This window comes from Malania oleifera, chromosome 2, assembly GCF_029873635.1.
Source record: "Malania oleifera isolate guangnan ecotype guangnan chromosome 2, ASM2987363v1, whole genome shotgun sequence".
In the NCBI taxonomy this organism is placed as follows: Eukaryota; Viridiplantae; Streptophyta; class Magnoliopsida; order Santalales; family Ximeniaceae; genus Malania; species Malania oleifera.
In genome coordinates this window covers 29,716,741-29,728,967 of record NC_080418.1, presented here as the reverse complement: position 1 = coordinate 29,728,967, position 12,227 = coordinate 29,716,741, and the positions used below count along the sequence as shown (strand labels likewise).

Below are 12,227 nucleotides of genomic sequence, written 5' to 3'. Positions count from 1 at the left end.
GGATCTCTTAAAAAAAAAGATTTTGCAGCTAGCCCACCTTCTCTTAGGATCATTTCAATCTAACTATTGAATTTCCTAAATTGGTGTTCCCTACCAATTATTTCAACCATCCGATTTAGAATGGTATAGTCCACCCTTTTACTAAAGTTACTGACAATGTAATGTAAGAAAAATCAATGGTGTGCATACGGCGATTGCAAGTCAACATTATGATGAATGACACCAATAATATCGGGATGTCTGTCTAATATATATCGCGATTAGTCACTTCATCCCAAATGAACTACAGAAATCAAGTTCATGCTCGCAGACTCTCCTCCTCAACAATTGCGAACGTATAGGAAATATTTGTTGGTTTGCATAAGAGGCCATTGCAATTATCAATTTACCTTTATATTTCTCGTATAAGTTTGTTCGGTCCACATAAAGAGTTAGAGGAAAATGACGAAATTCCTTAATTGATGCTACAAATAACCAAAAAACGCATATCAAAATAGTAGAGGTATTAGCATCAGGAATTTCTCTCCATATCCACTTTCACAACATTTGATATGAAAGATCTCAGTCTTCAAAAACCCACCCTTGCAACAACCATTTGCTTCCCAAGTGATACACTTCTATAGGATATATCGTATTGATGCTTTGACCTCATATGAGCTTACAAAGCTACAATCGAAACACTAGCATCACTCTTGATAATTTTTATAATTTCGTTTGCAACTAAGGTCAACTTCAATTGTGGGTGGTCTTGCGAGAGAGTCTCATTGATGCATGTATAGGGGTTTCAATACTATGTAATTTCAAAGAACCCATATGTTTTCTACATTGATAGGTACACAACCTCCAAGCACAGCTCTCATCTGCATTGCATCTAACCACCCATGTTGTTTGGCTAGATTGCACCACCTTGAAGTTGTGGTATGTTTGCACATAGTGCACGCGCACAGAGGGTATCATATCATCCTTTGTGTCGAAAATCATACCCGTACAAAATTTCGAGACACCATCCCATCAAGTGCCCTCAAGGGAACTTTCAAATTAAGTTCTAATATGACCACATTTGACATCGATCATGTACGCTAATCGCAGCACGTAGCATACCCATCTTTAACCCATAACTGTGTTCTTAGGAGGCATGACAACTTCATGTTGAACCACATAATCATTTGGTCCACCGACCTCATTTGCCCCTACTTCTACCTCTTCTAAATCATCTTCTTCCTCTAATTCACAATCACACTCCAAATCAGCTTGCATTGGCTCAACCATGTATGCTCCCCTCTAGTTCATAACAATTGATGGAATCGTTCGGAAGTCAGGTATAGACACAGCTCCAACTGAACTTTGGTCATGCCTATACTTTGTTGATTGTCGTGGTTTGTGATGAAAAATATGTCCCACATTAAATCCCTACAAATTAGTCTCCTCATGTCCAAACTTTTTTGACAAGAATCATGACTGAAATGATGTACCAGGGATGTCATTTAAATCTAAAGTTGTCGTCACATGTGAAAGGTAATCAAATAGCCTACTCATCCCAACAATATTGTATTCATTATACGACTGAGGATGGAGAAATGCTTCCCTCTGCACAGTTGAAGCTCCACCCATACTCCTATTTTGAGGAATACGTTTAACAAAAATTTCAACTACATACACATTGGGACAAGAACTCTACAGGTCCAACGCAATTAGGACATCTGCATCATCTTTTATTAGGACATCGATATGCACTAAATTTCCACCACTCCCTCGTTGCGGATATCTCAAACTCAATTCTATCATGTACACATCCAAATCAATTTCTAATCTTTCATATATTTTCCATTTCAAACTTTATAACTTCATCCTCCTTCTAACTCAAATAGCCTTCATTGGCCTTGTGTTGTACTCAAAATCGATTAACCCATGTATAATCTCACCGTCAATGTATAATAAGACCATAACTTTGTTAGCTGACAAACTTGATGTCATTTGGAATTTTTAACACAAATTAGGAAATTTAAATTTTAAACTAAAGTAAAAATGAAATGAATGTACGAAATCAAAGTAAAAACAAAAAATTAGTGAAAACGTCACTAACTGCGTTGCCACTTACCCTTGAAAGAGAACAGTTGCAACAGTAAATCTGCAAAACGTTTATGCAACACTTGAATGTGGTAAGGGAGGTTGGAGGACAAAGGAGGAAGAAGGGAAAGAAAGAAGTTAGGAGAAAGGATGAATGGGGGGTGGGAGGGGGAAGGAGAGTAAGCAGGGCTAACTCTTCCTTTAGGCGGCTGAGATGCTTTTTTTTTAATTAGATAATGTTAACATTATTTATTATGCTCTATTCCCATACATTAACTTCCCAACTAACAAATAAATGAAATTGTATTTTAAATATAAAATAAATATATTTTAATTCTTTTTTTTTTCAAGTCTCATTAACTTCCCAACTAATAACTTTATTATATTTCTAACTATCTATTACTCTCATCTTTCTTTCTTAGCCTCTTTAAAAAAATATTTCCATCTCTCACACTCTCTCTCATCCCTCGGTCTCTTTATGATTTTTGCTCCGACTCTTGTATTCACTATCTTTGGGTCTCCAATTCTCTGTAATTTCATCAACCCTAATTTTGATTTCAATGTTTGTGCATTATTTTTTTATTATTTTCACTCTGATTTTTTTTTTCTATTTTTTCTTAAATTTTGGAAGCTTTGAGGTTACGCCGATCGATTTGCAATAATAATAATAATAATAATCAGGTTATATTGTTTCAATATATTATTTCTATAAATTTCTTAAATTTATTTTTATTTGTTTACATAATTTGTCAATTTATAGTTAGTGTTAATTTTGAAATTTAATTATGTTAAAGAGAAAATATGAATCCAGATATAAAAAATGAAGAAAAAAAAATATTAAATAAAATATTAAGAGTCTCTGATTAAATCTTGCCTAAAATTTCATATTGTGAAGAGTCGATTCTTCATATTGTGAAGAGTCGGTTCTGAGAATAAATAGAATACAAGGTGGGAGGAGAGGAGGCACGTGGGGAACCAAGGGGAGGGGGGTAGGGAATACGTGTATGGCAAAACCAATCAATCAATATATGCATGTCAAAATTGGCTTTTCAAACATAAATTAATATTTTTTTTATTATTTTTTTTTTCAGAGACTTCTCGAAGGAGTGACATGGCAGGCTTGTTCATAACCAACTTTAAGAAAGTTAGTTCGTTGTTTTTCATTAATTTTTTGATCCGCAGAGTGACCTTGGCAAGGAGCGTATTGCAAGCTGGTTCATAAGCTTTTGGTATTTTTTTTAATACTCAACTTTTCAAAAATTAGTTGAGTTCAAAATTGTAAACATAGGTGACCTATCCTATATTTATAAATATAGAATATATATATATATATATATATATTAATTATTGCGTGTGTACATACATAGCTAGGTACCTGTATATATAGCCTATAAGTTGCAAGGATAGGGTTTTTGCAGTGAAAGATTGACTTGCAATGATTTTTGGTGTCTTAGTCTCTCCTCGTGTCAATATTGTTCTTTTTGCACTACCCTTTTTTCACTTAAAATTTTTTTCATTAAAAATACTATTAATTGTTCTTATGCAATAGGGGCAGAAGGGTGAGGGTGTATATCTCTTTTTTGTTCCGAAACTACCCTTGGACTCATTCGTTTATCTCCTAGCTCTACCACCGCTGCCTGTGATCCTGCGATCTGCATGTCAGAATTCTGAACAGCTGAGCGAGCTGCAGAACATGCACAGCACCCTGTAAGGTCTAGCCACTATATTCCTACCATTCTATTTTTGCTAGCATCAAACTACAGACTATTATGTAAAATTATATTTAATAATCTTTATTATAAAATATTTTTAAATCCTATCTTAGGATTTGCTGCCATCCAAAAATAAGTGAGCGGCCTGTCAGCCATCTGATACTGTCCAATCAGAGGCTGACAAATCAGGGCCCACGTGGGCCAGCCAACTGTATACATTTTGGGCTGTCCACACAGCACAGAACATCCCTGCCATGGCATATGTACAACCGTATACATACATACATATATATATATATGTATATATATATATGCGGGTATGTGATTGGACAGTGACCCAGAGCGGGCATCAGTACCGATGGCGTGCGTCCATCAAGATGTAACAGCCATCCGATCGAGATCTGACGGTCTTCAGAGACGTTGAAGAATATATATCATAATCAAGCAATCCCAGTTTATGATGCTTGGACTGCGCGCTGTAGTAGGATGGAAGAGAGCCGTAGGATGGGAGAAACGCAGGGTGGAGATGGGGTGCATGAATGAATGATGAGGCAGGGGCGTAGGTGGGGTGTAATGTAACTGGCAGTGCGGGTTACCGAGAGAGAAAAAGAGCAGGTTTTCCGTACAGGTGGTGCTGGCGGTTCATCGGTAATCGGTAACAAGGTAGTGCCCTCAAGCAAAAGATCTGGCGGTCCGCATTAAAGGCGTCCAATCTGTTAACCCGCAGGTGACGTAATCCTACTGCCGGGTGGTGTCTCTGCTTGCGTTGCATCCTCCACATGTTGTGTGCAATGTGCATGAACCTTACCGTACCCCCACAACGTCCCAGGCGGGCGGCTTTTTCTTCCCTCTTTCATCTCTCTCTCTCCTGTTGGACACGGACTTGGATTGAATGTTTGATAAAAATATAATAATTTTTTTTTAGGTTTTAAAAGTTTTAGGGGTTTCTTTCAAAATTTATAAAAATAATATAATTTTTTGTTTAAATTCTGTATAATGATAAGTTTGCTTTAGGAAAAATCTGTTTATGATATTTTTAAAATTTTAAAAAATTTATTTTATTTTTAAAAACTCAAAGAATCTCATCTTCTTATGCGTAGCCAAAACCACACAATCACACACGAATTAATTAATAAAAAACCAATGCAATCACTCGATGATGAAATATACTAAAAAAACAAATACCCAATAATGAGAAGAATGAAAATACAACAAAAGGATAAAAGATTTACATGGTTCGGTAATTTACTTACATCCACAGGAACAACAACTATGTTCTTCACTATCAATAATGTCAAACTTACATTAGGGCTACAAATCATTGATTATATGCGAATCCTAAATGTATAGAAAACCTTATATCATATCTAAATTATCCCTGCAGCAATCCCCAGAGGAAAATCCTCTAATCTACCTAATCTACTTATCTTCCGATTAAATTTACATTACTTGCGCCGACTAAAATAGTCGACGGTTTGGAGTAAAAAGAAACACTTCTGCATTTTTGCCTAAAATCGTTGACAGGTATAACCCAAACTGTCGACGGTTTGCCCCCTTCCTACAACCTCCACTCATACTCTTGCTCCTCGCCTCACGTAACTTTCCCAATACGTGCGTCCTGCTCAAAATATAAGTCACATCCCCAACAATCTCTACCTTTGGGAATATTCACCACTTAGGAAATCTGAAAGCATAACCGCTACTCCACCTATGATAATAGATTGGGTCTACCTCCCGTTTAACACTTGGAGACGTTGATCAAGTCCAAGTAATGTGTGAACTTGTTCGTTGTAACCAACTTTGTCGGCATATCAACCGTATTGTCAAGCATATGGATGTTCTCAAGAAGAAGTTCTCCTAAAGCAATCAGTTCCCTAACCTTATGATACCACACATCAATATGTTTCGTCCTCACACGATACACTTTATTCTTCTCCAAGTAAATGACACTCTGACTATCACACTATAGTTGAACTCCACCTTACTGCACACCCAACTCTCTAACCAATCCCGTAAGCCATAACGCTTCCTTGGCAGCCTCGACCATTATCATGTACTCCGACTTAGTAGTAGACAATGTTACGAGCGATTACACTATAGACCTCCAACAAATAAGTCCTCCCACAAAAGTAAAAATGTATCCTGTGGTAAACCTCCTATCATCCAAGTCTCCTACGTAGTCAGCATCCACATACCCTGCCATTGACGGATCACTCTGTTATGCACTGTACATGATGTCATATTCGGTTGTACCCCTAAAGTACCTGAGAATACACTTCACAACATCTTAGTGTTGTCGACCCAGATTCATGAAGAACTTGCTCACCACGTTGACAGCATATGCTAGGTTTGGCCTCGTACACACTATGACATACATCAAACACCCCCACTACGCTGGCATAGGGGACCTTCGACATATCACAAACCTCATCATCTACCCTTGGGCATTGGGTAGTAGATAGCCCAAAATGACTCGTCAAAGGCGTGCTTACTGGCTTAACATTAGCCTTACGAAACCTTTCCAGCACCTTCTCCGCATAGCCGACTTGAAATAACCATAGTCTCCCTGCAACTCGGTCCTTACGAATCTCCAGGCCAAGTATCCTCTTCGTTGCACCCAAGTCCTTCATGTCGAACTCTTTTCCCAACAGAGTCTTCAACTGATTCACCTCGGTAATGTCTTTAGCTGCAATCAGCATATAGTCAACATACAGCAGCAAAAATATAAGAAACATGTCCATAAGTTTCCTCACATAGATGTAGCAACCGTACTCACACCTCTGGTAGCCAATATGGATCATATAGGTGTCAAACCTCTTTTACCGCTGCCTCGGAGACTACTTTAGCTCATATAGTGACTTCTTCAGTTTGCAGACAAAGTGCTCCTATCCAAGTTGGCTAAACCCTTCTAGTTGTGTCATGTAAATCAGTTATTCCATGTCGCCATGGATAAACATCGTCTTTACATCCATTTTCTTAAGATACATATCATGTTGCACCACCAGTCTCAACACTACCATGATGGAAGTGTGCCTGATCACATGGGAGAAGATTTCATCATAATCTACTCCCTTCCTCTATGAGTACCCCTTTACTACCAAGCGAGCCTTGTACTTCTTTTTTTCCCTTTCTGAAACTGCATCCTTCTTCATGTATACCCACTTGCATCCAATCGATGAAATTGGTGTATTCTCAAGAGGGGGGGTGAATTGGGTATTTAAAAATCTTCCTAAGTTAAGTGTGTTTAATTAGAAGCAGCATGCATTATTACACAAACCTAGGTGTTGACTTTTTGAGTCCGATCTCGTTTTAATAATGACAAAACACGATTATCTCATTTGTGCATTGAGCCTTTTTAGCATGATCATTATTTAGCACGCACGAATGATATGAATGCTATGAAAGCCATTAGAAACTTGAAGCGCATACAACCTGACATGTTCCATGAAATTAAAAGAGTAAAAGGATGAAGATATCTCATATTTTCATATGTAATGTGTGTTTAGTCCCACTTGTATTTATATATTTCATAAGATATAATTGGGAGTTCAAATATGACCTTAAATTGACCATAGGACCTCTAAGTAACATGAAAAACTTTTTTTATAAAATTCCTAACTTATACAAATATTTTAAAATGGTTTTGAAGTTAAAAAAGGCAAAAACTAATTTTTACAAAGGGGTTAGTTAACCGACCAACCGACCAGACAGTATATATGAGCATTTTTATCAATACATAACTTCTTATCCTAACACGTGTTCAACATGAAATTGTGGGCTTTTCTCTTAGCTTTCTTTTGATGTTAGGAATGTCCAATTTGGAATCATATAGAAAAAGGTATGGCCAAAATACGAAAAGGTGTACGTAATAGAAAATTTTCCTTCATGTTTCTTGTGTCACATTGATGGGCATTTTTCTTAGTCTATAACTTCTTATCTTAAAATGTGTTCAACATAAAAATTGTGGGATTTTCTCTTAACTTTATGTTGACACCAAGAATGTCAAATTTGGAGTTTTATAGTAAAGGTTATGTCCAAAACACTGAAAGTCACTCGCGCAGAACGTCGGTTCAATGCAGATATGCGCGGAATTTTCTTGATTAAATTGATCCAAAGGTTAGAACTTAACCGAAGGCCGAGAACACGTTTAAATATGACCTTTAAACCCTAGAGTATGTGTTTTTTCCTACCTCTTTAGAGCAGATTGCCAAACTTTTGCATACTTTGCCTACACTCTATCAAATTCAAACATCTTTTGGGTATTCTCTCAGCTTCACAAAGGGCATTCATGCACACATCTTGCTAGCACATTTGATATTGAGGTTTGGTATAAAAGGTTTTATATTTGGGCATTTAATCTTCATTGTAAAATTTTTTCTTCTCTCATATTTTTATTTAATATTTTATTGAGAGAGCAAGAACCTTAAGTTTCATTTTTTTGGTTTGAAAAATCTTGTGAGAAAAGTTCATTCTACGACTTTAAAATCTTTGAAACATTCTTGATATTATTTTTATTCAAAGATTTAATATTCTTTTATTTGTGCCAAAAGTTATTTGAGAAAACCCTAGATCTCCAACACATATTATTTGAAAAATAAATTTTTTGAGATATTTGCATTGGGTGTAGATCTTTAAGAAAACTCATCATACATATTTTAATATATAAAGATCATATATTTGATTATTATTGAAATCATCACATACATTCATTGAGTTTCAAGTTATATCCTAAGAATGTGTTTTAGAAATTTTATTGTACACATTAGTTTGCTCAAAAGCATATGAGTGTTCAGGAATTTCATCAATCTATTATATTAACGGTTCGGGTTGTGAACTGGGGAGGAGGAAGCTGTGCCTCTTGTAAGAAGTGAAATAGGAGGAAGCTATGCCTCTTGTAAGCAGCGGTTTGTAACGGGAAGCTCCGTCCGGATTTAAGGAGCAGATTATTGGAACCCTTGGATGTTTTGCCAAAGGCGAGGATGTAGGTCGGGTTTGGCCGAACCTCGTTAAAAATTTGGTGTATGCGCTCTCTCTCTCTATCCCTCTTTATATTTCCGCACTTATATTCATATTATACCTGATGTGCATGCTTTAAATAATGGTATATATGGATATCTAATACGTGAGAATAATTGAGTAATACTGAATTAATTGAGATATCCACTGATTAAGTCAATTAAGTTGTATAATACTGAAATCGGTGTATATCCAAGTTTGTACTTGTATGTTTGGGTTTTCATTTAAGGATTGAAGTACCAAAATATTTTTAAATACCCAATTCACCCCCTCTCTTGGGATTACACCTAAATTAACAATTGGTATCAGAGTCTCATTACACTAGACTTAAACGGTTTTGTAAAAGATCACGATAGCTTACATCAGCGCAACTCCATTCAGTGAGGGACGATCTTATCTTAGTCCTCCAATATTTTATGGTGAAAATTTTTCTGCTTGGAATCTAAAAATGAGTATTTTTATAAAATAAATGGACTGGAAGGCCTGATAGGTAATAGATAAAGGATTTTTTGTGCCTACAAATGAAAATGATACTAGTTTAATACTTGCAAATTCAAGTGCCATGGATATGCTTTATCGTGCTTTAGATTCTAATATTTTTCATGAATTTATGACATATACATGTGCGAGAGATATTTGGGAAGAACTTGATAGGAAGTATGGAGAAAGCTAGGAGAAAGAAACCACCACTCCAAAAATGTAAAGTTCAAATGATCAAGAGGCTGCAAATTGTAAATAAAAAAAGTTAGTCGAGGAGGAGGTATATGTATCTAAGTCTATTTCATATAATGATTCATTTATTAATTCATGTGATGATTTTTGTGATAAATCTTGCGATAAATCTTATGAAAAATCATGTGATGAACCCTGCATTATATTATGTAATGAATCATGTGTTAAATCATTTGTTGATAATTCTAATAATGATTCATGCAGTGTCCCTTGTGACAATATTGCTATTGATGCATGCAATAATTCAAATGATGGATATTATGACAATTCTTGTAATGAATCATGTGTGAAATCATCTGTTGATAATTCCGTTAATAATGCGTGCAATGATTCATGTGATGTTTACTGTAATAAATTTTATGTTGAATTATATAATGAAAGGGAGGAGTATTTTTGAAAATATAACGCTCACTACAGAGATGACAAAATTATTACATAGGCGGGTGAGAGGAGGTAATATAATGCTAGAGCTTGATATGAGTAAAGCGTATGATCGAGTGGAGTGGCAGGTGGTAGATCAAATTTTTCAAGCTCTTGGTTTTGCAGATTGGTTTTCTAAGTTGATTCAGAACTATATTTCCACTCCTTGGTTTTTTGTCATGATGCATGACACTTATAGAGGTTTCTTCAAGTCAAAAAGGGGCTTGAGGCAAGGGGATTTGTTGTCGCCGTATATTTTCATCATCATGGAAGAAATTCTTTCTAAATTAATTCAAACAAAGTTGTCTGAGAAGTGAATTTTACCATTTGCACACCCGTGTTGTGCACCTATTATATCACGTTTAATGTACGCAGATGATGTTATTATTTTTGCTAATGCTGGAAAAAAATCTGTTAGTCAGTTAATGGAGGTGATTAAGGAGTATGAAAACTAGATTGGTCAAAGGGTGAATAAAGATAAATCAGCTATTTTTTTCTCAAACAAGTTGGGTGTTCAGAGGAAAGGAGAAATTTTTCAAGAGATTAGTTTTATTGAGGGTAAATTTCCTTTTACGTATTTGGGTGTACCAATAGTGGATGGTAAATTGAAAGGCTGTCATTTTGGCCCTTTAATCCAAAAAAATCAGTAAGAGAGTTGAGGGCTGGAAAAGTAGACTGTTGTCTCAAGGAGGTTGTCTTGTTTTGTTGAGACATGTGCTTTCAAGTATGTCATTGCATCTGTTAACTGTTCTAAATGTACCGAAACTAGTGATTAAAAAGATACAAGGTATGTTTGCTTCTTTTTTCTGGGGATTCAAGGATGGAAAAGAAAAAATGAAATGGAGGGCTTGGAAGAAATTGTGTGTTCCTGTGGAGGAGGGGGGTATAGGAGTAAGGGACATTTCGGAAGTGCAACGGTCTTTCTTCATAAAGTTTGGTTGGCATTTATTAACGCAAAATTCTTTATGGGCTAGATTTTTTAAAGCTAAATATGTGAAAGGAGGACATATTGCTCTTTGTAGATCGCATGGATCAAATTCTTCATTTTGGAGGAAAGTTCTACAGGGCATGCCTGAACTGTTAAGTAAATCTAAGTGGAAGGTTAGAGAAGGAGATGTAAAATTGTGGTATGATAAGTTTCTAGATTCGAGACCTTTATTTGCAGATTGTCCAAATGGTGCATAATCTCATATCAAATTAAAATATTTGGTTATCAATAATGCGTGGGATGTGGAAAATTTGCAGAGGATTATGGGGTTTAGTAAAGCGGATGAAGTGATGGAAAAGGTGGGAAATCTTAGAAATTCTTCGGACATTCTGTTATGGCTCTCGGAAAAGGATGGTTGCTTCAATGCAAAATCCGCATGGGATGTTATCAGAGTTAGAGCTCCAAAATTTGATTGGCCTAAGTAGGTTTGGAACAAATGGTTACCGAAAAAAAATTTCTATCTATATGTGGAAGGCTACTTTTGAGTGCCAAAGTGTTGATGAAAGGGTGAGAAGGGTGAGGGTTTCACTTGTTTTGGTGTGTAATTGTTGTGAGGTGAGGCAATCATAAGATTTGGAGCATGTGGTAAATAAGGGAGACCTTGCTTCTGAGGTTTCAAGGAAGGTCTCAGTAGAGGTAAGTGTTCCTTTCCTTAAGAAACAAAGTTGGAAAGAAAGAGTCCAAATGTGGTTTAATAGGGCGTCCAAGTTCTCTCAACTGGGTTCATTGATGGGTTTGATTCCTTGTTTAGTAGTTTGGAGGCTGTGGAGAAGGAGATGTGTGGCTAGAATTGGAGGAAAATTAGAGAGTAGTACTGATGTGTGGCTCTCCATTAAGTATTGGGTGGGGGTTTTATTAGGAACATGACAGAAATGGTTCAGTTAAAGGGTGCGGATTTTCGGATATTGTAGAATCTAGAAGTGCAAATTGTGAATAATAGAATTAAAACTATGCAAAGTGTGAGATGGCTAAAACTGAGGCAAGAGAGGTTGAAACTAAATTTGGATGGGAGCAACCTGGGGAACCAAGGGCCGACGAGTGGTGGTGGCATCCTTAGAGACCATACAGGTTCTTTTGTGATTGGTTTTTCAAAATATTTTGGTGTTTGTTCAAATAATGAAGCTGAATTAAGAGCTGTGTTGGAGGGAATAAAGATTTGCAAACATTTGGGACATACCTGTATCGATATTGAATGTGATTCGAATATTGTATTTAATTGGATAAGAGATAGGAAGTGCTCCTTGTGGTATTTGTGGGATTTTTGGGAGCAGCTTATTGGTTTATTGGAGGGA

The 12,227-nt window shown here is 36.2% G+C and overlaps 1 protein-coding gene across 1 annotated transcript; it reads right to left on the bottom strand.

Moving 5' to 3' along the window:
* Nucleotides 1-1,107: 1,107 nt before the first annotated feature.
* LOC131148101 (uncharacterized) lies at nucleotides 1,108-6,580 on the bottom strand. Its single transcript, XM_058097835.1, has 4 exons — nucleotides 6,044-6,580; nucleotides 5,357-5,435; nucleotides 3,663-3,751; nucleotides 1,108-1,281 (listed from the first exon to the last, which is right to left on the bottom strand). The coding sequence occupies exons 1-4, from the start codon at nucleotides 6,578-6,580 to the stop codon at nucleotides 1,108-1,110; spliced, it is 879 nt and encodes a 292-aa protein (XP_057953818.1).
* Nucleotides 6,581-12,227: the final 5,647 nt, after the last annotated feature.